This window comes from Oryzias melastigma, linkage group LG16, assembly GCF_002922805.2.
Source record: "Oryzias melastigma strain HK-1 linkage group LG16, ASM292280v2, whole genome shotgun sequence".
NCBI lineage: Eukaryota > Metazoa > Chordata > Actinopteri > Beloniformes > Adrianichthyidae > Oryzias > Oryzias melastigma.
The window spans coordinates 11667558-11694569 of NC_050527.1; the positions used below are offsets into that span (position 1 = coordinate 11667558).

At 35.5% G+C, this 27012-nt stretch overlaps 3 protein-coding genes across 9 annotated transcripts in view; 1 reads left to right on the forward strand and 2 right to left on the reverse strand.

Moving 5' to 3' along the window:
* LOC112143860 (sperm acrosome membrane-associated protein 6) overlaps window positions 1-2484 on the forward strand; it is a 5983-nt gene extending 3499 nt beyond the window's left edge. For 4 of the 6 annotated variants that reach the window (XM_036215936.1, XM_024268083.2, XM_024268080.2 and 1 more), the window contains 3 exons: window positions 988-1144; window positions 1984-2164; window positions 2280-2484. In XM_036215936.1, the coding sequence (XP_036071829.1) occupies window positions 988-1144; window positions 1984-2164; window positions 2280-2352 (411 nt within the window). In that variant the 3' untranslated portion in view covers window positions 2353-2484. The remainder of the gene's footprint in view (window positions 1-987; window positions 1145-1983; window positions 2165-2279) is intronic. The other 2 variants (XM_024268082.2, XM_024268081.2) reach the window with 2 other exon arrangements.
* Window positions 2485-14033: 11549 nt separating this feature from the next.
* On the reverse strand, window positions 14034-18415 carry has1 (hyaluronan synthase 1). Of its 2 annotated transcripts, XM_024268190.2 has the most exons (5): window positions 18243-18415; window positions 17113-17808; window positions 16794-17019; window positions 16568-16700; window positions 14034-16476 (listed from the first exon to the last, which is right to left on the reverse strand). In XM_024268190.2, exons 2-5 carry the CDS (start codon window positions 17800-17802, stop codon window positions 15801-15803), a joined length of 1725 nt encoding a protein of 574 aa, XP_024123958.1. In that variant the 5' UTR covers window positions 17803-17808; window positions 18243-18415; the 3' UTR covers window positions 14034-15800. The 2 variants fall into 2 exon arrangements, with proteins under 2 accessions (XP_024123958.1, XP_036071599.1); XM_036215706.1 differs by lacking the exon at window positions 18243-18415 and having other exon boundaries at window positions 17113-18170.
* A 4296-nt stretch (window positions 18416-22711) lies between these two features.
* On the reverse strand, window positions 22712-26878 carry LOC112143590 (chemokine-like receptor 1). The gene is made up of 2 exons (XM_024267671.2): window positions 26715-26878; window positions 22712-25708 (listed from the first exon to the last, which is right to left on the reverse strand). Exon 2 carries the CDS (start codon window positions 25695-25697, stop codon window positions 24546-24548), a length of 1152 nt encoding a protein of 383 aa, XP_024123439.1. The 5' UTR covers window positions 25698-25708; window positions 26715-26878; the 3' UTR covers window positions 22712-24545.
* Between the last annotated feature and the right edge of the window lie 134 nt (window positions 26879-27012).

Genomic DNA, 27012 nt, shown 5'->3' on the forward strand with positions numbered 1-27012 from the left:
CGTACGGAAGAAAACATAAATGAAGAATCTCAATAGTGTGAATGCATTGAATGCATTCACACAATTAGTGTGTCTAAAACAGCCCACTTCCAAAGGACCACTTTTTGTCTTTGTTACCATTAGAGGATCAGGTGAATTAAACCAATCAGGGTTAGTTGTTAAAAAAGAAAAAAAGGTTTGGGCCTAACTGCTGCTAAGAAATCCTTGTAGACATTTTCAATGATTTTTAACCCTATATAACCATTATTTGATAGCCGTTTGTGAGACCCCTATCTCATGAAACGTCTTTAAAACTTCTTCATGAAATTTATATATAGTCCCTGTAGTGGGTGATTATTCCACTAGGGGCAGTATAAGGTCTTGTTTTGGTTGTTTCAAATTGGCTGCCTTCCTAAAATCATAAAACTTTTGGCGGGAATATTTTAGCTAGCTTTCAAGCTTTTTGCTGAAAGTAACTTAACTATTGTTATTCATTTTTTTTTTATGTCTACTTGTATTAAAAAATGCAAAACTTGTTGATAAAGAATTCTTTCTAAATGATCAAACCATGTTAAGAAAGTGTGAATTCAATTTGAGACAGTGGGTAAATAAGGTAGCTTTTACCTAAACATTCATGTCAATATTTTTATATCTTAAACTAAGAATTTTGTGAGCAAAATTTACTAAATCATCCAATGGATCATATTTAATACTGAATACATCTCATAAATAAATGAAATTGCAATAAATTTGTGGATTTCATCAAAGGGTTTAAAACATCTTAATTCCAAAAATGTTGAATTTTCTTTTAATTATTAACATAGTGGTCTTTATAATTAGAAGAACCAATACATTTTCAAACTAATATCCAAGTGGTTGTTATCACTCATTTGAGTAAAAAGTTCAATAAAACAAACAGTTGCAAGATTTTTTTTTCTGTTTTAATCATTTTAAATATTACTCAATTAAATGTCATTGTCCAAAATCAGTTGGTATTTATTCCTTCAGGTTAAAACCCAGCAGCTGGAGGAGTTTAAAGAAGTGACTGTAGGAGTGGACCGGCTCTACTCCATCCCCTCAACCAGCTCACAGCATCAGGGCACTTACCAGTGTGAGATTTACACCGGCCGCCTCTCCATCGTCAGACTGTACTTCTACATCACAGGTAACCTGATATGCACACTGAGGAATACACAGTAGAGCTTAGAGCCTTCATGTTCACTGAAGGTTATTTTGAGTTGCAGCTCAAAAATAAAAATGTAGTTAGAGGATAAAGTTAGACTGCTGATAAAAACAAGAGTAAACTTATCAAAAATGAATAGTTTATATAAAACATTAAAAATGTTGTTCATTTATAATTAAATGACAATAAAGGCAAAACATTTTGCATTTTTTTCAAAACATTTACCACAATCACAATTATGGAGTACAATTAAATGAATGTATTAAAAAACAATAACAAACCAAAGCATAATATCTCAATCAAAAGCAATTACACAGTTTTGTCTGATGAATTTAAACTTTATTTACAGAATTGTTATTTTACAATAATTAAAGACAAACTCATTTATTGGATGAATTACAGAAAAATGTGAGAAAAATCACTTTTTAAAATGCTATTTTCAACATTTCTACTAAAGTGAGAGTGAAATATGTCTATTCAAAATGTGTTCATTAAACATAATCAAATAAATAGATCTAAAAAATGAATTGCTGCCACATTTTAAGTCAGTTTTTAATCTTTCTTGGAGGGTTTTATATGTGACCATATAAGACAAGACAAACAATATATTATTCCTAAAAATATATATTGATTTAACGTTTTATACTTCAAAATTCTTAATGGAAATTGTTAAATACACCCAAGATAAAATCAAAATGTTTTGCTTCTGAAAGCTATAATTTGATGTAATTAATGATTGATTGAATAGCTTCAAATTCTCTCATCATGCCATCACGCCATCACGCCTCCTTTTGCTCTCTCCATCTTGTTGTGACTGTCAGTGACCCCCCAGGCTGTGGTGGGCCACACAGAGCTGCAGGAGATATTTGACCTGTCTCTGCTCCCAGGAGGGCAGTTACGCCCTGCGCCTGAAGGTTCTCCCGACTCCATCCTCCCTCGTCTCTCGTTTCTTCTCATCGCCTGTTTAACCTGTTCACTGCTGCTACTCTTCCTCTCTCTGGGGTAAAACACAGCTATTATTTGCAGGGTTTAAGACATTAGCAGCATAGCACAGCTGCCCCTTGAATACATGATAGGCCTTCATTTGATTTCAGAATTTTTCTTTGATTGTTTTCAGGACTTTAATTTGGTCGTTCATACCAGAAAAGGAGGTTGTGATCGCAAATGAGGAGGAGGATTCAGTGTTGTGAGACACGCAGTCCTGTGCGTTAAAGGCATCCCATCAAGCACTGGGGCAGAGTTATTACAGAAAGCCGGTGAAAAACTCCTTTCACCACTGGAGGACAGCATACACACGAGTAAAAACCAAGACTCTGTCGTGATTTGTTCATACTCTTATACCAGATCCATTTTACACCTATAGCACATGTTTAATCCAAATAAAAATACAACTTATTTTGATATTTAACTTTAAGGCCCAACTTAATCTATTCTCATGTGAAATTTGTACTTTTTATATTTCACAAACAAAAAAATGCAGGTGTTTGTGCTAAAAAATATTACATTTATTTGCATATTATTTAAAGTAATACATGTTTAAAGTATTTGAGTTTTATACTTTAAACTGATTTAATGTTTATGCCTTGGAAACATTTCAATAAATAATGTGTTAATTTTAATGTCTAAGTTTTTTTTTGGCTTTATTAGAATTTCTATTGACTTAGAGCCCTTATAATAGATTGTCAACTAATAAAAAACACTTTTATGTTAAATAACTAATAAATAATACTAAGCAAATGAAGTATTTCAACGTTGTGTCGAATACTGCAGCTGTTGCACAAATATTGTTGTGATTATTTAATCGATTTTGTTGAAAAGTATAGTATTTGTGATTTTAGTTGTTGCTCTTATTAAAAAAATCTCTTCAGGTTTATTCTTACCCTCAAATTACAATACGTGATTTATACCACAAGCATGAAGTAAAACATGCACTGCCGACTGAGATTTTAGTTAGTTTAGGACCATAAATAAATACTGTGATTCTCAGTGGTTTTTAGCAAAAGTTTTTTGCCTGAATCCAACAGATTTTATATATCTGAAATAACATCTGAGGAGCCTAATGGGTGAAAACTGTAAAGTCTTATCAGAAAGAGATAAAGCATCGCAAAACTAAGTTTAAAAGCTAACCAGAACCTCTTTGTGCAGACAGGTCAGATCATGATTTAAATTCAAGAAAGCAGTTTGGAGCTCTCGTCATGGAAAGACCTGATAGTCACATAAGGGAGGCAAAACCATCCAGAAACGGGTAAAAAGAGATTAAGTGACTCAGTGTGGCAGGGATTGCACTATTACTCACAAGATTAAACATTGTTGACATTAAAATTAATTACTGTCTGTTTGGAAATAAAATAAAGTTTTACCATACAAAAAAAAAAAAAAAAATTGAGATATATTACTATTTTCCTGTGGAGCTGTCAGTTGTTTGAGTCTTTTTGTGACCACTGGGGGGCAGCAATTCATAGATTATTGAAGACTCCACTAACAGAAGTGGAAACCCTCTTTCTTTTTGTAAAATAAGCAGATTTTTTTTTTCACATATTGTTGCCTGGAAAGGGGTAAACATAGCATCTCCAAATACAAAGCTGGGTCTGATGACATGGCAGGGAACAGCTTTGATTGCAAAACAATAAAAAGTTAGCCTGCAGATGTTTATGGCAAAGATAAATACCTCGCCCAAATCTGTATAATGTCAGAGTTTGCTGCTTTGGTAGTCAGGAGGGGACCGTAAGTTGTTAAGCATTATGCAACAGATTCTACACACAGGTCTGAATGACAAAGAATGTAAAAAACTAACAAAAAGTGAAATAATGTATATTCTGTTAGTTTTAACATTTTTTTACTAAAAGAAGAAATACTTTAATTTTTAATTATGATGTTCTATATTTTTTATCAAGAAAGAAAAAGTAATCCCAACTAGTTTAGGTTAATTGATGCATTTTTTTTTTACAATAACCAGAAATTCTATTAATCAGACCACATATTTTTCATCCCTAGAATTTTATCAACAAAGCTAAAATAAATGTTGGTTTAATAAACTGAAGTTTAGACTAAAGGAAATTATTTGTTTACAAGTCAAATTGAAAAAAATTAAAGAGTTTAATGTCAGTCTAATAGCCCTCATGGTGAAGTGTTTACGTTCAAAAACAGCATGCAAACACTAAACAGACTTCTAGACCTGCAAAAAGGAAACTAACAGTTTGTCTTAAACTATTAACAATTTTTAGAAAGGAAAAATGCAAAACCACTATGCTCAAAAAAAAAAAGAAATCACCACAATAGTCAATAATGTCAACCTGCCATAATAAAGAAAATAGAAAATCAACACAGAAACAGTGCACATCTCTTGACACTTTGGGATGGTCCACATTGCATAAAGAGTTACAACATTATTTCTCCTTTTTCAATCACATGCATCATGACTGGAGGCCTCTTTGACCCTCAAATGATTAGTCAGATAGAAAGTAGTGAGGGTTAAAGTAGAAAAGTTTAAGCTTGCTTCAAGCTTCAGACTTACATGCAGAACGAGTTGTAGTGAGTGAACTGCAAAAGGCTGTGCTGAAAACAAGCTCTCTGCCACAGAGTAGTAGACAAATACTTTAGTTGAACTTCCCGTTCTCATTACTACACACTGTAACTGCAGGGGTTGGTTCCAGGTGGAGATGTCAGGCAAACCCGGCACAGTATGTTCTCCTGCTCTTCAAATCAACGTAGAAAAGCTACATGCCTGCTCGCTGGAAACCACATCCGCCATTGTTAAAAAGACAATGGCTTTATTTCTTTAGACATAAAGGATTGCTGTATACTTTGTTTTTTTGAATTGAAGGTTTTATGGGGAAAAATAGTAAAATTCTTCTCATTGGATTTTTCAAGAAGTGATAAAAGCAGAAATAAAGATTTTGCTGCTCATGAAAACTCAACTTCTGCACAACTTTCTCTCTAACATCAGATGCACCTTAAATAACAATCTAGTGGATGTTTCCAGCATCTGAGACATACTTTTACTATCTAAAAAAGATTTTTTTTGTTAGTATTTCTTTAATCAGAATCAGTTTTTAATGCTCTTTTGAACCAAATAACTCCTATCCATCAGTCTGACTTCCATCATTCTGTAAAAGTTCATTTTAGGAGATAGGAGTATTTCTTTTTTTTGTCAACAAGACACGAAATATATCTTCAGAAGTCATAAAGCCCTGTTTCATGAATCTGTATTTAGTGATAAGATCAGTTCATTACCAGAGAACTAACATGATCCCTTTTAGCTTTGTTGTAATGCCATGTTTGCTGTCTAAGACAGTTTCTTTTCAATTTTCCTTATAGTTTCACTTAATACAATTCTTATCAGGAGCTGTCTTTTCTTCTTTTAATCACATTTTTATTGATTTTTGTTTTGTTTATTGCAAACCGAGTTTATTATTTCTGCTTCTTTCTTTTCAAGAAAGTGCCTGTGTTAAATATCTGATAAAAAAAGACAAAATACTGGACTGTGATAAATCTGTTTTACTATAGTAAAAAACATTTTTTTTAAAACTTTGAATGTGTAAAAACTGAACCTTTGGTTAAAGGTTTAAATAAACATTACATATTGTGACATTGAATCAACTAAAATTAAAAAGCGTAAGTGACTTATTGGAAATTATGGTTATTTTTGACATAAAGTTCAAACTTTGGGTAAATAATAATTATGCATTCAAATGTGTCTTTTCCCATTGACTGTATTTAAGAACTGTATTTGACTGTATTTTTTTTTACAGTCAATGGTTTTTCCCCCTGACAATAAAGAAAGCTACAAAGCATATGAGCTGAAATTAGAACTAAAGATTTCAGACAAAACAGACAACATTTTACTTTTAAAGATGATCCTTTTTTCTAAATGAACCACTAATATTGTAAAAAAAATGCATGGGTAAAAAATAATGTACAGCAGTTTAAACATAAAGTAAATTTTCAGCAATACCTTAGTTAACCCATAAGAATCCAGACACTTTCATCCTTAAAAATACAATTCTGTGGAACAGACCACAAACTAAGAGGACCACAGAACACATTTTTGATAGTTTTATGTTACACTAATATCACCATGGCTTGTGCTTTAAGAATGGATATAAATATATTTTGAATTTGTTAATAGGTGCAAAAAAAATTACATTTCATGCATTATTCTGAAACTATTTGTATACTTAATTTGATATTTTTAATCTGATCCGTGCATTTATATTACTTTATGTGATGGTGGTTGAAGTGAAAGTGAGTACTGGAGAACAGAACTAGGAAGGATCTTGAGGTCAATTTTACCTTCAGAATCAAGTTATAATAGTAGATCTAAACAGTTCGAAGTCTTTTCACATTTTGGAACATTGTTTTTATGGTTTTCTAGTTTGCAACACTCTGGAAATTGCTTTAAAAGCCTTTTCAGACAAAAAAAAAAGGTAAACGGCTCTGCATCACATCTGTATTTGAGTTTCTTGAATGTGCAGCATCTTTTTTTTTTTGTTTTCCATTGTTTCTTTCAAGGCTGCATTTTTATTTGGAGAAAAAACCAGCGTAAAGCAAAAAAAAAAAAAAAATTGTTGTCATAAAGAAGAATTCATAATAAAACAGAAACTTGTTTGAACAACTTTTTTCCCCTTTATAAATAAATTAACAAATTTCGACAAAAACATTGGAGGATGCTCCTCTCTCTTCCTCTTTCCAGCCTTCCAGACAGCAATTCTTTTCAGATATGAGCCGAATCGGATCCACAGCGTTTATAAAGCTACTGTGACACTGCTAAATATAGCCAGACATGACTCAAACCTCAGTTGTCATAGCAACATGTGATGGATGTCAGCAAGATAAACAACAGGAAACTTGCCCGAGTGGGATACAGTACCTCCTTTTTTTATTTCACAGACTTTACTAGTCATCCTTTGCCCAATAGTGAGTCACACACACAACCTTCACATGTGCTCCTAACTTTTACCCCAATTGTGTAGCTGGGAGGGGTGACCAACGGTTACAGCATCATTGATATCTTTCGTTTCAGAAAAGTCTACAGTCTTGAAAGAACCATTCCATACTTTGAGGAATTCCACAGATAAGTTACTTTGTCCCGTTTGTATGAAAACATGAAGTTAATTGTAATTTGTAAAAAAAAAATAAATAAATAAAAAAAAAATCTGTTTAGTTTTGCACACAAATTCTAACAAGTTTTCAGATTTTTCATTTATTATAACTTTGCACATGATAAGAACCATTATTTATCTGCATTAAAAGTTTGGCAAACATGTAAAATTTCTTGATTTTGCCTAGTTTGGATATTTTATTTTGCTGAAGAAAAGACAATTATGTTGTTATTGTCAATAGTTTTTTAATAAAACTTTTCTAAAAAAAAAGAAACAAAAAAATAAAATCATCAAATGAGTGCGATGAGTATTACCTTTATTTATTTAAATATAAGGGAAAAAATATGTAATGTGTTTTGCTGTTACATCACTGCAAAACCCTCAAAAATCTGCTTGTGATTTTTTTCAACACAGATCACCCCTACGCTTTCCTGTGGTGTGCCTCAGTGTTATCCCAGCTAAACACAACTCAAAGGTACCAAATACACCCAAGTTTGGGTGAAGAAAAAGTCCAGAATACTGTACGGAGTATCCTTTTTTTTGACAATTTTTAGAACTGTAGAGCAACCCTCAACAAAGCTGTTTTTGCTAATTTTATGTGTATTATCTGCAACTTATCTATGGAAGCCCAAACTGTTCATAATTATATAAATAAATACATTATTTAATCAAGCAACACTCCAATAAAAGTCTTTTCAATAAATAATTGACCATTTTATTATGAAATGCATTTTATTAAAATTTAATGGACCATTTTATTATGAAATACATTTCATTTTTACTTTAAAACATCGTTTTTATGTTAAAAACATTTCATAATAAAAATATATATCATAATAATTTTTTTTCATGTTGGATATTATTATAATCATGTGGGGTTTTTTTGTAGAAACTTTTATTTCAAAATTACTGTTTTCCAAAGTGTCCTTTTATCGGCTAAATCACTTAAAAGCCACACATTAAGTGGAAACACTTCCTGTTTGACAGATTGAAACAAATTTGGAAAATTAAAAAGCATTCTAATATTTATCATAAATAAAATGTCCAAATATATTTTTTTGCCAAAAATGTATCTCATGTATATTTGGAAAAGTTTTGCAGAAAAGCTAAAGTGAAGAAAATATCTCTGTTCTGACTTTTCCCTTTGTTTCTTTAAGGTGTAACCACAGCGTTATAAACTGTGAGTTTTTTTCCTTTTTTTTAATTAGAGACTGCCCTTCCACCTCCCAAAAAAAATAAAAGTCTGGAAAAAGTTGTGGGCTTGAGTTGGTATCTTTTCCCAGACAGCGTGTGTTGCGTAGTTTCCAGTAATTAAGATTTTGCTGTGTGAGTGTTCATCCTGCAAAACTGACACAAAGGTTTGTAAATGGAGGCTATTTTTACTGAACTGAAATGGGAAAATAGTTTTTTAAAAATGTGAGTTTTTCCAGTCGCATTCTAAGCATTAGGTCATATATCTTCCTCTCCTCTCAGTGTTTTCCTTAATAAAGTGAAACCTCCTTAGGGATTCCTTTCTCAGTTTACTTTGAACTTTTTCATGGTTTAGGAATGAGTTCCATTTGCCGTAAAATATAAAATGTAAAAAAGTTTTTCTGGTCATGTCTTGTGGAGTTTGCAATATCATACCCGGTTATAACGTCAATGACAAAGAAGACAATGGTCGTAGTCTCTTTGGTGGTCAGGCCTTACAATGTTGAGGGTGGGGGGGTCAGTGGGACCTTTTCCAGTAAGACCAACAGCTCATCAGGAGTAAGGCTGATGCAGTTACGCTTGTCGGATTACGCAACCCCTCGGCTTACCATCTCCCAAAGACCGAACATGCTTCCCAACACGCTCGTTGAGGTCAGAAAGGGAAGCCCAGACAGGGTGGGGGAGGACAAGTTAATTGAAAGCAGAAGAAGGGAAGTGATGCTTTGCTTCGTCATACGAACTGATTTTCTTCCATTTTCTCCTCTTTTCTCTTAGTCATTAGGGGTCTTACTAAAATGATTTCCCTCATTCCATATTTCTTGACCTTTGATATTTGGTGGTTACTATGGAGAGAAACACTGAATATCTTTGTGAAATCTGGGTTGCACCATTTAATTCTCTACTGAAAAAAATTAAGCAAGACTTTGACATGAGTAAAAAAACGTTCTCCGGTCAAATGGTTTTCTTTATCTCGGGTTTAGCGTCACTGCCTGGCAGTAGCGTCTGAAGTGTGTCCCAGTGGTCTTTTAGTCACCGCCGACATCTGCTGATTGAATATTAGGTTGATTGTTGTAAAGACCAACAGTCCAACAGCGCAATAAGGTGAGCCGTCCTTTTGAAGAACATCATAAGACGCCTTTGAGCAATCCAGAGCTGGAGAATTTTTAAAATTTCATTACATTTTATATGAAAATGATTAATATTGGAATGTGCAATACTGAAAATTTTTCAGGACAAAAAAGTAGTTCAAACTAGTTTAAAGGGGATGAATATCACATTCTTTTATTCAGCTGGAAGTGGCTACTTACTTTTTTTGTAAACCAATGTTTTTTAATCATAGACTAATCACAGATTTGGGTGAGGGGGGGACATTAGGTTTCAAATAGGGGTGTAGGAAAAAATCAGTTTTGCAATATATATCGCAATACTTCAGGTGGCAATACTTGTATCAATTTAAAATGCAGACAAGGTAACATTTAATTAATTGCGTCTTACTTTTTCTTTCCACTTCATCCCCCAACCACTAGGACTATAAGCTACATTTAGCAGTGTTGTAAATAAACTGCACTCTATTTCCTTAATTATACCTTCGAGCCTTACCTGTTAATACACATTAATTTATGTTTTTTTCTGATACTGAAAAATATTTTGTTGTAGAAATCAGACCATATTGACTACTGCCTATAAGAACAAATAGTTCTTAATTTACCAAATAAAAATCACCATGAATTTGCTTGGTAAAAGGCTATTTTTTAATGAGATACAGTTGTGATCATTAATTAAAATAAATTTTACTGTTTTATTACCATGACAGGTGCATTGATATTTAGGTAGAGTGGTTTTCTAAGTCATATTCTTTAAAAATATATATATTCTTTGAATAAAAAAATAGTGATTTTTTTTCTGGTACACTCTTGGGATATATCGTGATATATATCATATCGTGAGCCATGTATTGTGATATGTATCGTATTGTCAAATTCTTGCCAATACACACCCCTTATTTCTAACAGCTACCTTTCTTGAATTTCAAGTCATGGCTCATAAAGCTTAAGAACAGATACAGTACATGTGTCACTATTTGCATATTCAGCCAAAAAAATGTAACCAAAGTGGCTTAAAAATTAAAATAGCAATCTTTGTGGTCTAGGCTGCACTGCATAGCGGGGTAGTGGTCAGCGCTCTTGCCTCACAGTGACAAGGCCCTGGTTCAAATCGCAGCTGGGTCCTTTCTGTGTGGAGTTTACATGCTCTCCTCCAGCGTGCACATGTTTTCTCCAAGCACTCCGGCTTCCTCCCACAGTCTAAAAACATGCTTCATATGTTAATAGTTGACTGTCCTTATGTATGAATGTGTGAATTAACCTGTCCAGGGTGGGCACTGCCCTCGCTCAACAGTGGCCAAGATAGGCTCCAGCAACTCCGTGACCCAAAAAGAGACACAGCAGGTTAAGAGGATTGATGGATGTGATTAGATCAATGATTAGACACTGTAAGTTGGTGTCGGCTGTAGCAAAACACCATTTAAAACTGAAGCCAACAGCTGAATTAAAACTTCTCCCATGTCACAAAATACTAAACATTGTCAATCTTACAAAAAATGGCGGTTTGATGATGTTAAAAATTATACAAGTTATAACTGCAAGAATTGCAATGAGTGAATAAGGGTCAAATGAGGACAGGTATGCAGGGCACTACAGCAACAAATAGTGGGAGGAGAGTAGTAGAGACTTTGAAAGTGCTTGGTGCAGAAGAACAGGTGCTTGTTAACAGCTAACATCAAAGCCACAGGACACTTTGATCATTTTACCTTCACATTTTAAGACAAAACCTAACTAGATCCAATCCTGATATATGACCAGTAATTAGACGGATGCACAAGTGTTACTGGCAGTACTTAATTAACATCCTTTTTACGCAAAAGCTAACATCAATGCATGATGTGGGAGAGAGGATCAGAGACAAAAATGAAAAGAGAGAAGAAAACATTATTTTTTAGTTCATGTCCTAGGGAGATGATGGAGATATGTCCCAAACATCTGAACCCCAGATCATGACCAGAGCATGCCTGACAGAACATCCTGGATTTTAGGGATGCTGACCAACAGCCTTTGTGTTTGAAGTTCAAAGGTGGAAAAAAATTGGGATAAAAGACTAACTTGGTACATGAAGCGAAGAGGCTCAGTCCTGCAGCTTGAGTTCCTGCACTTTTAATCAACATTTTGAACACCCAAGCAATGATATTTACTTCTGACCATCACTTTTAATTCAGAAAATTGGCTTATTAATGGGAACAAAATATTCTAATGAAAGAAGAGGGACAAACAACCTGTTTTTTTAAGACAAGAATCAGTCAAAGTTGGCTATGATTCTTTAATTTAAAAAACACCCTCAAATAAAATGCAAGCTCTGTCGCGATTTTATCATGAAATTAAATTTTGTTCACACTCATTCAAATGAAAGTTCTACACAACAAAAACACAAAACTAAAATCAGACAGAGCTTTACAAATTGAATTGTGATCATCCTGTTCAGCCCAAATCATCTTAATTGAACAGTAATGGCTCATGCGAGCGGCCATTGGGTTACATTGAAGGGCTTTCATGTAACCCCAGCACGGAGCAAGCAGAGAAATGTGTTAGTCATTGAAGCTGTTAGGGATCAATAGATCACAAAATCACAGGAGGTCAGCTAAAAGACAAAAGAGAAATGTTAGAAGCTGCAATGGAGACAAAACATGATGAACACAGACCAGCTCAAAGTCAAATTACCTGAAAAATCTATTACAGAACAGAGAAGATAATTTGGTTTTTGCAGCCGTATCAAAGAAAGCAAGAAAGCAGATGAGAATAAAACTGCAATAAAGTTAAATAAAGTTTATTCTATGAAAAAAAACATATATGTTAGTTGCAGCTACAACAAGAATAATGTACAGACAAACATACAAATTTTAAATAACTTTTTTTGTTGTTGCTAAAGTTAAATAAATTCATCAGTATTTTTAGAGTGGCACAGAGACAGATATATAGTAAGATTGGATGATGTTAATCATAGATACACTTCAACTGTGAAAGATAAAACGTGAAAGGATGGAAATGACTTTGTCTGATTTTCTAAGATTTTATTTGTTTAATGATGAATAATATAATTATGTTGTCAATAACAAAAATTCTCTGAAGTACTTTGCAATGCAACCCTGTTTGGAGATGAAAGTGGTCAAACATTTCCTGTTGAGCTTCGTCAGGTTTTGACACACCATAGCTGCTGTTATGGTCCATTCTTCCTTGCAGATCTTCTCAAGAGCTGTGATGTTTTGGTCCTGTTGCTGGACCCACAACAAGGAGGTTTTCGTCCAAAATCTCACCTGAATACAGATCAGTCTTCCTGTTCCCTTTGCAGAAAAGCTACACCAAAGCATGATGCTTCCACCTCCATGCTTCACAGTGAGTAGGGTGTTCTTGGGGTCTAGCTTAGCATTTCTGATAACTGCTCCAACAATTAATCCATTCGCACTAAACTCCTTCCTGTAGATTGGTTCATCCCAGTCTTACTCAAATAGCCCATCTTAGTCTCTGGTGTCCTTAGACAGCTCTTTGGTCACAGTGGAGAGGTTGTAGTCTGACTGTTAAAGTGTGAACAGGTGTTTTTTTATACAGATAACCAGTTCAATTCAGTGTCATTATTACAGGTAACAAAGGAGAGCATCTTAAAGACGTTTTAACCTTTTCCCCAACGTCTACAAAAACGTAAGGCAAAAGGCGTAACAGTCAACGACAGCAACAACGACATAAAATATGATCATAGGTAAGAAAATACAGACAAGGCCTACGATGAAGGAGGAGTGGAAAATGTCCAATTATTCTCCAACAGAAAATCTGCTTGAAGCCACAAACTCATTTTCATCTTTCAGCTTAAAGGCTCATGCAACTTGTAAATCTTTGTCATTGTGTTTTTATTTTAGTGTTACTACTCTTCCTAACTACAAAATAATAGTTTAACAAACGCTATATAAAACTCCAAACCGTCCCCTCCTCACTTTTATTGCTCTCCGAATAACAACTCCACCCGAGATGCTGAGCTCAGTGTAACGCAAGGGTCAGAGGTGTCACACACTTGAAGGGGATTCCTTATATGCTGTTTCTCTAAAGTCACATCAGGCCCTGCTGTCCTACACAAGTACACACAGAAAGATGCATTAACATTTGGTCAGTTCATTCATTCATCTTCTTGGCCACTTTGTCACTTTCTGGGTCACGGGGGTGCTGTAGCCTAACCCAGGTCATCAGTCTGTCACAGGGCAGTGCTTTTGTCAAATGTAAAGAAGAGCATCAGGCATTTATTTTAAAGAAAAGTATCGTTTTACATAGAAAAAATCACATTGTAAAAATAGAATGGAATTCTATTGTTATATATTTCTTAAAAACGGAAATGACATAAAAATTGACTGATCTTAAGATTTTCTTTTTTCATAGCATTCCCCTATTTTGGGTTTACTCTGAGTCTGAGCTTAATTCAATCACAGAGTTCATTTAGAGTGAAATTTCAGGTTTTTAAAACCCATTCGAAGGATGTATAACTGCAATAATGTATGTCATTATGCTTTTATTCTTATTTTTGCAAAAACTGCATTGAATCAGGACATAACTTCTTTGATTTTTTATTTCTCTTTTTTATATCCCACCCAGACTTTAACTATTTTGTTTCTTTCAAAACCTCAGACAGTAAAACAAAGAAGTATGTTTCATAATTTAAAAAAAATAACTATTATGTCATATCTGAATGGACGATTCCAGATAGTATGAACAATCTAGTTTCTTGTCTTTATTTCCCATGAACCAAACTTTAAAAATTGCTCTTTAACCTTTATTTTTTTTTCAGTATAGTTCTTGTACCTAATTACCTTTATGTTTTGTAGCAGGCTCTTTACTTGGTGGTCTGCTTTACATAGACACAGTTACGATAAGTGTTTATTTATTCATGTGTTTGAGCATGTGGGTCTACTTCCTTCCAAATCTGTCTATCGTGACACAGCACCTCCCCTACTGATAGCACCACAGCCAAGTATTTCACCTATTTTATAACAATAAATATTTTTGGAAAAAAATGACAGCATAATATGTGATACAAAAATATTTTATTTCACAAAAAAATCTTCAAAATGTTTTCACATTTGCAGGAAACGTTCAGCCATCATTGCACACATCAAGACACATTCCACATATTCACAAAAGTGCATTCACAAGGTCTAGTTAAACAAATCATGCAGCATCTGTTGTAAAAAATAATTTAAGAAAAAATAGGTTTAACCCGTTGTTCCATGTTTCGCCATGTAACTCCGGGTTTCAATTAGATATGTGCAGTATCCCAATGTTCTCATTGGTGTTTAACACTGTCGCACTCTTGGTTCAGTTTTCTACATTTTCAAGTAAGTCTGCAGCAGAAGAGCAGCCCAGAATCCAGTGCAGCTAAAGTGGCAAAGGTAGGTTCACTTAACTAATACAGACGCTTGTCTAAAGCCTCGTTTCCACTGAGCGGTCCGGTACTTTAAGGAGCAGTATGGTACAGACCAGTTAATTCTGGTGAGTTTTTCCACTCAGTTAAGCCTCACTTCCACTGAGCTGCTTGTTTTCATGGCGGACACGTGGTGTTGACCGCTAGCACGTCGTTGTAGTGCGACGAGTAGAAAAGCAACAACAACAGAGGTCATCCAGCAGCTCGTTTTTTTCTTAGTTTACTTTTTGTACATCGTGTATAACAGGAATTTAGTTCTGTTTGAAAGAAGATTGATACGAAGAGGAAAACGGAAATGCTAGCTTAGCGCTAAATTAGCGCTTTCTTATGTCGTCATCACTTTCTGACAATCAGTGGGTGGCAACACCCCAACTGCCCTGCACCATTTTTCTTTCGTTGGACCTTCAACGGATGGAGGCCCTTGAGAGGTACGGGTCGAAACTGTATACCGGACCGTACCGGTCCGCTCCGTAGAAACGAGGCTCTATTGTTCTGTCAAAATAATCCTCATTATCGCACACAGACACAAAACAATTCTGTTTGTGTTCTAAAAAATACAAAAACATATTTAACATCACATGATTTTACATATTTAGATATCATAAATAAATTCTGTATAAATCTCTGTCATCTATTGATGAAAGAGAAACCTGAAAAGTGCAACAGAGCTGAAAGCCTCGGTACAGTTTAAAAACAAGTGCAAACATCCACATTCCCCTGTTTAGTAGCTTTCCAAAAAAAGCCACCAAGGGTATAAAAGGTTGCAAACATACACACAAACACACAAAAAATAATGAATTAAGGACATCTGAATAAGTTATCTTTCCTCATTATAGCTACACATTTAATGTGTAATCTTGAGAGCGTCTTTTGCAGACTTTACGGAACAACACCCAGTACAAAAACATCATAATGATCCAGTAGCATATATATGCCACACACCCATAGATAAGAAACTTTGTCTCTAGTAACTTTGCTAGAGTTTGCCAGTCCATCTGACTCTCTTTATAGATAGTGTTCCCAAATCCGCTCAATAAAATAGCAGCCCACACAGACAGGGGCAGGAGGGGCATGTAGTTTCCCACTATTTTACGCCTGCCTGAGGTTCCCCAGCTGCTTTTAGTCATCGTGAGAATGGCAAAGTACTTTGCAGGCAGCAAACTGGTCATGTACAGGGCTGAGTACAGCGACATAAACACCATCACCGGGTCTTGCCGCAGGATGCAGGCATAGGTGGCTTTCACCAGCCCAATGAGCTGAATGCAGCACAGGATCCACAGGATGTCCCACAGCGTGCCTGACCAGAACAGCTGGATGATGGTCGCCGTGACAAAGAACGGGAAGATACCTGAAACGATGGACTCGTAGGTCATCCATAGGTGGTGCTTGTGCCACCACATGGCGTTGTAGAGCCACTCACGGAAGTAGGACTTAGTCCAGCGAGTCTGTTGGCTGAGCCACCGCAGAAACTGAGCAGGGGTTTCTGTGTAGCACTTTGACTGTGCTGTGTATCTAAGACACAGGAAAAACACAAATAGCAATTAAGTAATCATAATCAAGCTTTGTACCTGTCTAAAATATATTGTTTTCTGTGGAGGCTTACTTTGTTGCATAGCCCATGCTCAGCATTCGATTCGTGAGATGTCTGTCATCCCCAAACGTGCAGTGAGTTCCCAGAAACTTCTGATTGTACCATGACTCCAGAAACTGCTGCAGAACATCATTCCTATACAGACCTTTGTGGAAAATGTCAACAAAGACAATACTGTAAATGCTCACGACTTGGACAATGTAATATGATCTACATTAAATCAAAATAATGTCTTTACCCAGAGGACCACTGATGCAAGACACGCAGTTGAAGAAAGACTGGCAGGCTCTTTCAATGTTGAAAGCCATCCAGTACCTGAGACTGCTCATGAAGCTGATGTAAGAGTCTTTCATGTTGAGGATCATCACATCTCCTCCCACTGCACCGTACCTGGAGTTACTCTCTAGCACCTTGCACAGCTCTACAGTGGCCAACGAGTCCAGCTTTGTGTCAGAGTCACACACCTGAGGGGGAAAAACAGACAATGTCACTGGAAATGAAATGACAAACTCCTCCTTTTAGATTTTAAATAAGAAATAGAGTAAGAATAAACAAACCTGCACATAGTCGACTGAAGAGCCGAGAGCTTTAAAGGCTGTGTACATCACTTCACGCTTTCCTCCCCATTTCTGCATGATGCACACACACCTCTTGGTCTGGATCAGCCGCTCAACTTCATATCGTTGTAAATCATCTGTCATTGTATGATCAGCATCCCCTCCTGTCACTGTAGCCATTTCTACATCCTGCTCAACCTGGGTGGGATCCCACGAATGATAATTGTTTCTCCACACATAGAGTCCAGGATCATATTCAGCAAACACCTCTTTAAACATATCCATCATGTAGTGGTCATCCTCAGAGTTCCCGTCGATCACCATGACGATACGCAGCAGCTCCGGCGGATACTTGAGGGCCTTGACAGAGTTGAGGCACTCCCTGAGATAGACGGGGTCTTCCTGGTAAGCAGATATGGTGAAACCGATGGTTTTGGTGAACGTGCAGGGCTTTGTGCGGGCTCTCATTCGCCTGTGCTCAATGAAGGCGAAGAGGCTCTGAACAAGCACATGGAGGGAGAGGAGGAGTCCATAAAAACCAAAGGAGATGATGTCGTAGCTGGATGTTACTAACTGGAAACCAGCAACATAGGCCCACACCATGACACCCAGAACCAGCAAAGCAAAGAGGAAAGTGAGGATGGCACGGATTATTGAGCCCAGCTTTAATAACAGAGGTTTCGGATCCATATTTTCCTGAAATAACAAGACAGGAGGTTAGTTTGATCTTTCCAGAAATGTTTGTTTCAATTAAAAAAAAAAAAAGATTTTTATGACTTTTTAAGACTTAAAGGCCCTCTGATTTGATATATATGAATATAATTATAACCCATTTGTGTTAAAAGTGTATTCATCTATAAATGTAAGAAATGTAGAAAAACAGCACGTGGAGAGCTGCTTTATGAAAACAATAGTAGAACAATAGTATAGTTGCTGACATGCTGCTGCAAAATGCACTGAAGACAGTTATGCAATAAACTAATAAAATGCAATTTTATAAAAACACAATAGAGCTGGTGTCATTTTTCATCTTGTAAACTATTAATTTATAGTGCTGCTCCAGTTAAAACACAATGGGTTACAGTTATTAAAGCAGGCATTCTGCAGAAACACTGACTCCTGAAGCCTACCTGGACTCTGTTTCCCTCAAGTTCTCAGCGTGCCACGCCGGCCGGTCCTCCTCCTTGTGTCTAAAGTTGGTGTGAAGTGTGCAGCCTGAAGAATGAAGCTACGCTCGCGCCGTCCCGGCAAATTATCAAGCGGGCGCGCTCCCGCTGACTCAGAGTGACGTCAGGAGCGAGGCGGTGGTCCCTGCAGAGGATTTGCCTCTCACTCTTTATCATCATGGATGTGACTAAACAACCATAATTGTGTCTACTGTAAGGAAAGGAGTTGCCCGGAGGCATTTTTTCCCTTTGGTCTGGGTCGCTCAAATCACATCAGCCTTCACTCCATTTAGGTGCGAGGATTTTAGTATATTTACGGTATCAGGGTTTGAAAATTGATGAAACTCAAGAAAAGTCATATTAGACCTCCTGATGATTGGAATCATGTAATGCAGATGACAACTATATAACAGTGACTGTCTGTGCATGTTTAGAAATCATTGATTAACACCTGCTCCTTGAATTAGATTAATATTCTTTCAATCTGCACTGAAATTAAAGAGGAATTAAGCTCAAATACTTGATTTTAAGGATAAATTGCATTTATTGGACACATTTATTTTTTTTTAGTAGGTTATACATCCTGCTGGCAGTTAAGACAGATGATAACCCACTGCTTCACCTGCAGCCTCTGACCCACGTGTCTATTTAAAACATGTCAGTAAGGATCTTAAATTTACGGAACCAATTCCATTTTTAGCTGCAAAGTCGGAATCAAAATGGTCCAAATTTGGGAGATATTTTCTCTGCTTGCTAACTTGCTGTTGGCTGGAATATTTCATTGCTTCAGAGGGACAGGGACACTTTCACATAGTCAGTCCAATGCCATTTCAGACATTTTTATTTATTGATTTATTTTTTAAATGAGAGAGTTAAATAATGTTGGGCATAAAATTCCTTTCAGACACTTCTATTAAGGGTTTGACTCTGGGCCCCAGGAGATCCTTTCCTACTGGTAAATCTGCTTCTGCTTGCTATAAAAGTATGAGTTTGTTAAAATTTAAAAGATTTTGGTTGAGAATAAATCACGATCCCCAATTTAGAACATCACCAGTTCTTCACAGAAATACTTCATACTTTTACTTGTTTATTTCACTGCATAGTTTTTGAGTCTCACAAATTAGTGTAACATTGATATAATTTAGCAAACTCTGCCAGAGACTAAATCCTTTTTTTCAGTCACTATTCCCACAAATATATACTTCTACCAGTCAAAATATCAAAGTTTTTTACAGTTGGGATTTCGAGTTATCCACTTAGAAATATGAAATGTGTAAACTGGACATTTGTTAGCAGACTTTGGATATGAATAAAACTTGTTTTCCAATTTAGTACATCAACAGTCAGCAGTTAGCAGACTTTGGCTAATAATGAAACCTCTTTTTTTAATTACATCACAAATCCTTTAAAGTTCATGTGAATTCTTTATAGGATTCTACAACTGAAAGCATAAATGTTTCCACTGTACAGTATGTTTTTTGAGTATTCCACTTGTGAAATATCATAAAAGGTGTAAAATTGTCATCATTTAGAATATTATGCCTGAGAATAAATCCTAACCCCAATTTAGTACATCACTAAAATAAAAAATAATATGGGTCTTTACTTTATGGTTTTTGAGTAATTCACTCATAAAATATAAAAAAAGTGCAACTTTGACATTTTGTGTGAATAGGTGTGGTCCAATTTGGGAATGATCTTGGATTGATTACAGGAGATTTGTGATTGAACAGTAAGAGAGCTTTTATGAGTGCTTCATAGTTATTCATTACCTCTTTAAGAGTCAGTGCAGCCCCTGACATGCCAGTATATCAGGACTATGGCCCTTCATTATATAAGTGTTTTTCATCCCACTGCATGCTGTCAGAATTAAAAATCATAGAATCTGGCACACATTAAAATAATTTATTTCTTTGTCAATTACAATCAAAAAAGCATTCCTAGACGGTCAAAAACATGGTAAAAACATTGGGTAGCCACCTTAACTCTAGACAAAGCTCCAGATACCAGAGAAATATTCAGATTCAGTTCAAATAAACACTCCACAGAGTCTCATCATTTTCTGGGGACCTCAGCTCTGATACCGTAATTATCATAATAATTTTGCACTTAAAATCCACTGACGGCTGATTCGACCATTAAGAGGAGCTCATTTTTTTTCTAGATAAAAAGCCTATTTTTTACAACTTACATTTAATTATTGTTTATTATTAGTTCTAACTTATTTATTGTTGATAAAATACGGGGATTGAACAATCATCCACTCTTAACATGTTTAAAGTTGCTTTTATTAAACTCTCCATTTCCCTGCAGCTGGCATTTTTATCTGTTCTGTTCCAAAAGATAAAACTGTAATCGGTGAGTTTTATTACAACTAAATCTGGACATTCACTACAAATGTGGAATTTCAGGCCTAAAGAAATTAAATGGAAAAAAATGAAAGACACTCTTCCAACTTTACAAGCTGGATGTCGCCCTCTACTGGCAACAAGCAAAAACTGCAAAAGAAAAAAAAATATATATTTTTAAATTAATATATTGGATTATTTATTTAATTTACCCAACTCTTGGCAAATTAACCATAAATGTTGTTTACTTATTCCTGTAAATAATTTCATTTCTCTCTTGGCAGGTGTACACAGCTTTAAAATGACAATAATGAGTGGTTGTGCGTCAGATTCATAGTCACAAAGGCCAGGGGTTAAGCTTCCTGCCCAAGGACACATCGACGGGTACATTGTCAAGATGAAGAAAATAGAGCTGCTCTTCAGGATGTTAGACACTTCAGTGCATCATGCTCGAGAGCTCAGTCTTTTTCTGATTGGGAGTGAAGGTCAATCTCTTAAGACGCAGGGCTTTCTTCTCCTGCAATCACACCATTTGGGAAAATGACCTGGCTTCTGAGGACAAAAGGGTTACATTTTTTCTTTTTTTATATATAGAAAGACCACTTTACCATCAGGAGGCATCAAAACAGAGCCTTTCCCACACGAGTCACAACAAAACAGAAATTTAAACAGAATTGTTCTGTTTATTTGATTTACTAAAACTTTAGTCAAGCATAACTCAAATAAAAGAGTAACATACATTTATTTTTAAAGTTTATTTATTTCTTTAAAAAAAATATGGCAACATGGAAACACAACAAGTGAAAATAAAAGCAAAAAAAAAAATGTATTAATTTGAGCATAAATTCAAAGAAAGATGAACTGGAACTCCGCTCGCACAACCACATCAACCTGAAACAGCTCGAAACCACTTCATAAACATGGTGGGCGAAATTCCAAAGAACTTCCAACACAAACTTCTGCAGTGCCACAAAAAACAACTTTGTGGAGAGGGTTGTTTGAGAGACTTTTTGTATGCATGATATGACTCTTCATAAGTCTTGTTTGGCTACAGTGTTTATGGATCGGTCGAGTAAGACCCTGTGGTGACTCATACTCACATTTGTGCCACACCCATGCAGCCACATTCACTTCAAATCTGTTCGGGGGGTTCCCAGAAGTTATTTCAAATGTCAATTTGTCCCCCTTTGCCTAAAAAATATTCCTAAAATTATATTTATCCTAAAATGCAGCACATTTTCTATGTGCCATCCTGTAAGAATTGTGTATTTATTCAGAAATGTTTTTATTTATTTAATCAATATCAAGGTTTTTTTATTTTATTTTTTTCAAATCCCCCTAAAGATAAAAAGATCTGTTAATTTTTAATAGTTTCCATTTGATTTTGATTATATGCTAAAAAACTACTTTTTTTGTTGCTATTTTTAGTTAAAAAAAATAGTGCTTGGAGTACAGTAACTTAAAAGTATTGCATTGCAGTAATATCATCCTTTTTGCTGTAGTAATGCATTAACATTTTACTTATTACATGTTTAGTGACTTGTATTGTGAGAGATTTACAGCCTAGAATTGTTAATATAACTGTTAATAATAATATCTACAAATAAAGGTACAAAACATGTATTTTATTTTTATGAACTGACTAAAGCTGAGGGCAGTTTCTCCAAATTATACTTTCACTTTACCAAAAGTAAAGTAAGTATTGCCTCTCATAGAAATGTGAAATATTATGGGGTTTATCTTGACAATTCAAATTGTGTTCCACTTTTTTAAGTACTTTAAAGAAAGGGAATTTAAAGTAATTCAGGTGCTAGAGGACTGTAATTTTGAGAGAATAATATAGTAAAGTATGAGGGTTTACAACGATACATGTACAGATACTAGAATCTGGAAGTAACTGTGAGGATTCTTAATTGTCCTCAGTCTATTTAAGTGTCTGGTTTTTCAGTTACTCATTTTTAGGTCATCTGTTCTGTTTAGTCACCATTTTTGTTTTTCCATGAGTTCTTGGTCATGTTTTGGTTAAGTTATCATTGTTTTATGTTTCTGTCACCAAGCCTGGTCCCCTGCATTTTGGGTCCTCCACCACCACTTCCTGACAGTAACTTGAACACTTCTGAATATTCCGTATTTTGGTTTAGTACTTTCTTGCTTGTAAGTTTCTTAATCAACTTATTTTTATTAATTTTGATTGTCTTTAGAAAATGTTTAAAAAAACTTGAGCAAAGGAACAGATTAAATTTGTATTCATTTAGCCTAATAAAACACAGTAAAACAACAGTTCCCAGTACACAAGCAGTACTTCATCTCAGAACATCAAGAGAACAAGATTTAGGATATCAAAAATATAATGTAAACACATTAGATGAGTGAAAAACATTTTCAAACTTAAATTTGAAATGTCTAATTACCTTGTCAAATACTTAAATTGAGATTAGTTTCTCAATATCAAGGCTTTAGAAAACTATTTGTGGATATTTGTGTTCTGTAAGGCACATCAGTTCAGAAAGACTCAAGTATTTCATCAAACATTTATTAGAAATGAAATTGTCAGAACATTTTTTTAAGCATAACAGCAACACATTGTTTTAATATCATTTTTTGAAACATTTTCCAGTTCAAAGGATAATACTGAAGTCAAATTATTTTCTGCTTTTATGAAGAAGATAGCAGAAAAGTCTCTATCACAACAAATTACAACTTCCTTTCATACAACCATGTCCACTCATCAGTGAAACTCATTTTTACAAATTCAGGAAAGCTGAATATTTTCCACCTTCTTGTTTATTTATAGTTTTATGACTCTAATTTACCCCAATATTTCAGGACTGCAGTTCCACTATTCCAACAGTTTGTGTGTCTAAGCGGGGATAACAAAAAAAAAAAAAAATACCCAGTACTTTTATGTATTCCATGCCTGCTGGATGTCTTATAATTATGGGAGAAAAAACATGCAAAGGTTGCTGATTAAAAAAGAAAAATCATATCCAAAAATCATATCCAGCTAAGATTAACAAAAACATGTTTGAATTATTTGTAGATTATCATTCATCTGAAGTATTTGTAGAATTATTAATCCAAAGTCATCAAACTATGACTCAGTTTTTCTGAAAAAGTCTGTTTCTGGTAATAATTACATTTTGGAAAGAGCTCCCTCTAGTGTACTCTAGTGATTTCACTGAAACAGAATGGGGTCAATAGATGTAATGATCATCACTTTCTATTAACATTCTATTAACCAGAAAAAAGATTGAACTTTACCTTTAAATAGTATTCATAAACAGGAAAACTGCAAAAAAAAAAGAAAAAAAGTCAGAAGAATGTAATTAAATGAGGTTAACCACACAGTTGGCGTTTAAAAAAATCCAACATAATTTCACACACAAGGTTTAATTTATTTTCACAATTTATGGCCACACCCCATATTTGCTAAAGTCATATATTTTCATTACTCAATAAAAATTAAATGGCTTTTTATCAAAATCTCTGAAATGGATCCAAGAGAACAGTGTCTGCTAAACATGAGCAGACGCCTTCAATTGCAAAATCTCAGACTGAACAGGATACAAATCACATTAAATGATAATCTCACATTTTTGGCACACTCTTGTATTGTATAATCTCCTAAATCATTTTGAATTCAAAGTTATTTTAGAATAACTGCACTATATCATCTATATGATCCTATGTGCATTTTTAAAGTGGTGCAGCATAGTTGATGTTTTCAAAAAGGACTATTTTGTAATTATTATTATTATTAGGTTGGGCCTATATTCCTCTAACTTTGATCATTAAGTAAAGGGTTTGTCATGCATGAAATTAGTTATAGTGCTTTCAAAATGCAGCTAAACTTTAACAGAGAGACAATAATGATAACAGAGTCAGAAATATCTTTACTTTAGGTTTAAAAGCGAGTTTTTTAGTGAAAGCTCAGCAGCTCAGGATCAGAAAAGGACTTGTCTTTGCTCCGGATTGTGATCACTGAGATTGTGCAGGTGTGTGAGCGAGACGCTTCCTCCTGGAAAGCAGTCTCCAGCACATTCAGGATTGATTTGCGGACTTTATCCTTGAAGTCCTGGCCCATGAACACATAGAGAAGTGGGTTCAAGCAGCTGTTGAGAAAAGCCAGACTTGTGGCTATTGGGATTCCTATAGTGATGACGTGACCCAGTGTCTCACTATCTACCATGTGAGTCACCAACTCAATCAGACCCATGATGTGAAAGGGAGACCAGCACAGGAAAAAGGTAACGATGATGGCGGCGATGATTCTGAACGGCCGGCTTGACTGGCTGGCCAAAGTGTGGTTCCTTCTGAGCCGATGGATGATGACCGCATAGCAGAAGACGATGACAGAGAACGGGATGACGAATCCCAGGAGAAAGCGGGTGATGGTCATGACTTGATGGCGAAAAAGTCTCAGCTGATTCACCGATGGAGTTTCGTAGTCGTCAGAGAAAGCAAAGTTGTTGAAGCAGTTGATGATGTTTTGGTTGAAGAAGGAAGGCCCCGTGTCCCTGAAGACGAAGTACGGGGCGCTGAGAACCAAAGCCAGCACCCACACGCAGACGCTCACACAGGACGCCTTACGAACGTTTCTGTGGTTCTGGGCCCAGACGGGCCACACCACGGACACACATCTGTCCACACTGATCACTACCAGGATGTAAACACTGGCAAACATGTTCAGAAAGCTTATGGTGGTGTTGAGCTTGCACATGAACTTCCCAAAGCACCAGTGGAATTCCATGGCGGTGTAGGTCACACTGAGAGGCAGGAATGCCGTGAAGAGGAAGTCCGCCACTGCGAGGTTGAGGAACCAAACTGTGTTGACTGTTTTTTTCATCTTGAAGCCCGCTACCCAGATGACCACCCCGTTCCCAAGCACACCGAGAAAGAAAGCAAGGCTGTAAACGATGACAGACATGATGTTTAGGGAACGTCTCAGGTCAGCGTGGTCCTCCATGTAGTCATCCCTGTAGTCATACTCTTCAAACAGGGAGACGTTTCTTCCATAGGTGTGTGTTGAATTGAGGTAATGGGAGGGAGACACTGTCATTAGTTCCATCATTGTTTTTAGGCCTGAAACATAAGAAAACACGTTTCTCCATTAATGCATTATTAATACAAAAATCCTTTTAGGCACATAGAAATATGTTTACAGAAAGCAACTTCAATGTGTTTTTGCTTTAGAACAGATTTACAATTATGTGAATAAATAAGATCTTGATGAAGAGAACTTTTAAAATGAACCCAAGATGACATTCCAGAAAGTCACATAAGTTGTCTCAGTTAGATGCTTTGCTACATCAGTGGATCAATAAATCAACTATTGACTTACTGTGAATGTTTATTAAAGGGTACTTTAAGGAACATATCCCACATGTAAAAATGAAACCTGAAACTTAACCAAAACATGTGAATAAACTCAGAAAAGGAAAGTCCTTCCAACCCTATAAGTATATCCTGAAATGTTGCATTCAAACAAACCATCAAATGACAGTTTAAATTACTTTGGCACCTGGCAATGTCAAACACTGATAATAATAATACATTTTTCTTCTTTCACTGAAGCCTCTTTAGGATTATGAGGACTCTTTAGAGCTACACATAACGTTTTTACATTATAAGATTTTTATTGAGTAAATCTTGCTAAATGTTGGTTGCTTGCCCAAACTATATATATATATATATATATATATATATATATATATATATATATATATATATATATATATACATCCTTTAAATAAAAAAATAAAAAACGTGCACATATATCTTAAAAAATATGTTGATTAATCTCAATAGTCTTAAAAAAAAACAATTTTTAAGTTTTAAGTTTTAAACTTTTACTTAAAATTGGTGGTCCAGCTCCAATAAATAGACATCAAAATGTCTGTTTCCTCTGCCCATCACAAATACGGTGTCATGTACTCCATAGTGGATGTGTGAGCGCGAGTCAACATGCATTCAAGTTATTCTTTTATTTCTTTACCAAATTATATCAGTTATTTTAGAAAAACAAAGACAAAACAGTTTGTTTTATACCGTTCAAACAGGTTTCGGAGAATCTAAAAGCATCCTTTACCTTGTCGCTGCGGTCCGTGTGCAGAGAGCGCAGCCCCGCTCAGCTCTGACTGCAGGGCGCGCGGAGCTCACATCCCAGCTCCCTAATTTGGTGACGTCACGTCAACAAGGACCAGTACAATGTTTTGGACTCAATAACATTCGTGCGCACCCACAACTGTATCAGATAACCTTCACTCGTGCGTAGGCTGCACCATATGAGGATCAGATGAGGACTTGGTAGTGAGGGGAAGTCTGTCATACAGAGAAGTTTTAATTAGCGCGGTTAAGTTAGTTTCATATTCGACATTCGTCAGACA

Coding starts and splice junctions, on each gene's coding strand:
- has1 (XM_024268190.2), bottom strand. CDS start 17,802: ATGGATCCGAAACCTCTGTTATTAAAGCTGGGCTCAATAATCCGTGCC. Junction 17,020..17,112: donor CTTCAGTCGACTATGTGCAG/GTTTGTTTATTC, acceptor TTTCCCCCTCAG/GTGTGTGACTCTGACACAAA. Junction 16,701..16,793: donor TTGCATCAGTGGTCCTCTGG/GTAAAGACATTA, acceptor TTTTCCACAAAG/GTCTGTATAGGAATGATGTT.
- LOC112143590 (XM_024267671.2), bottom strand. CDS start 25,697: ATGATGGAACTAATGACAGTGTCTCCCTCCCATTACCTCAATTCAACA.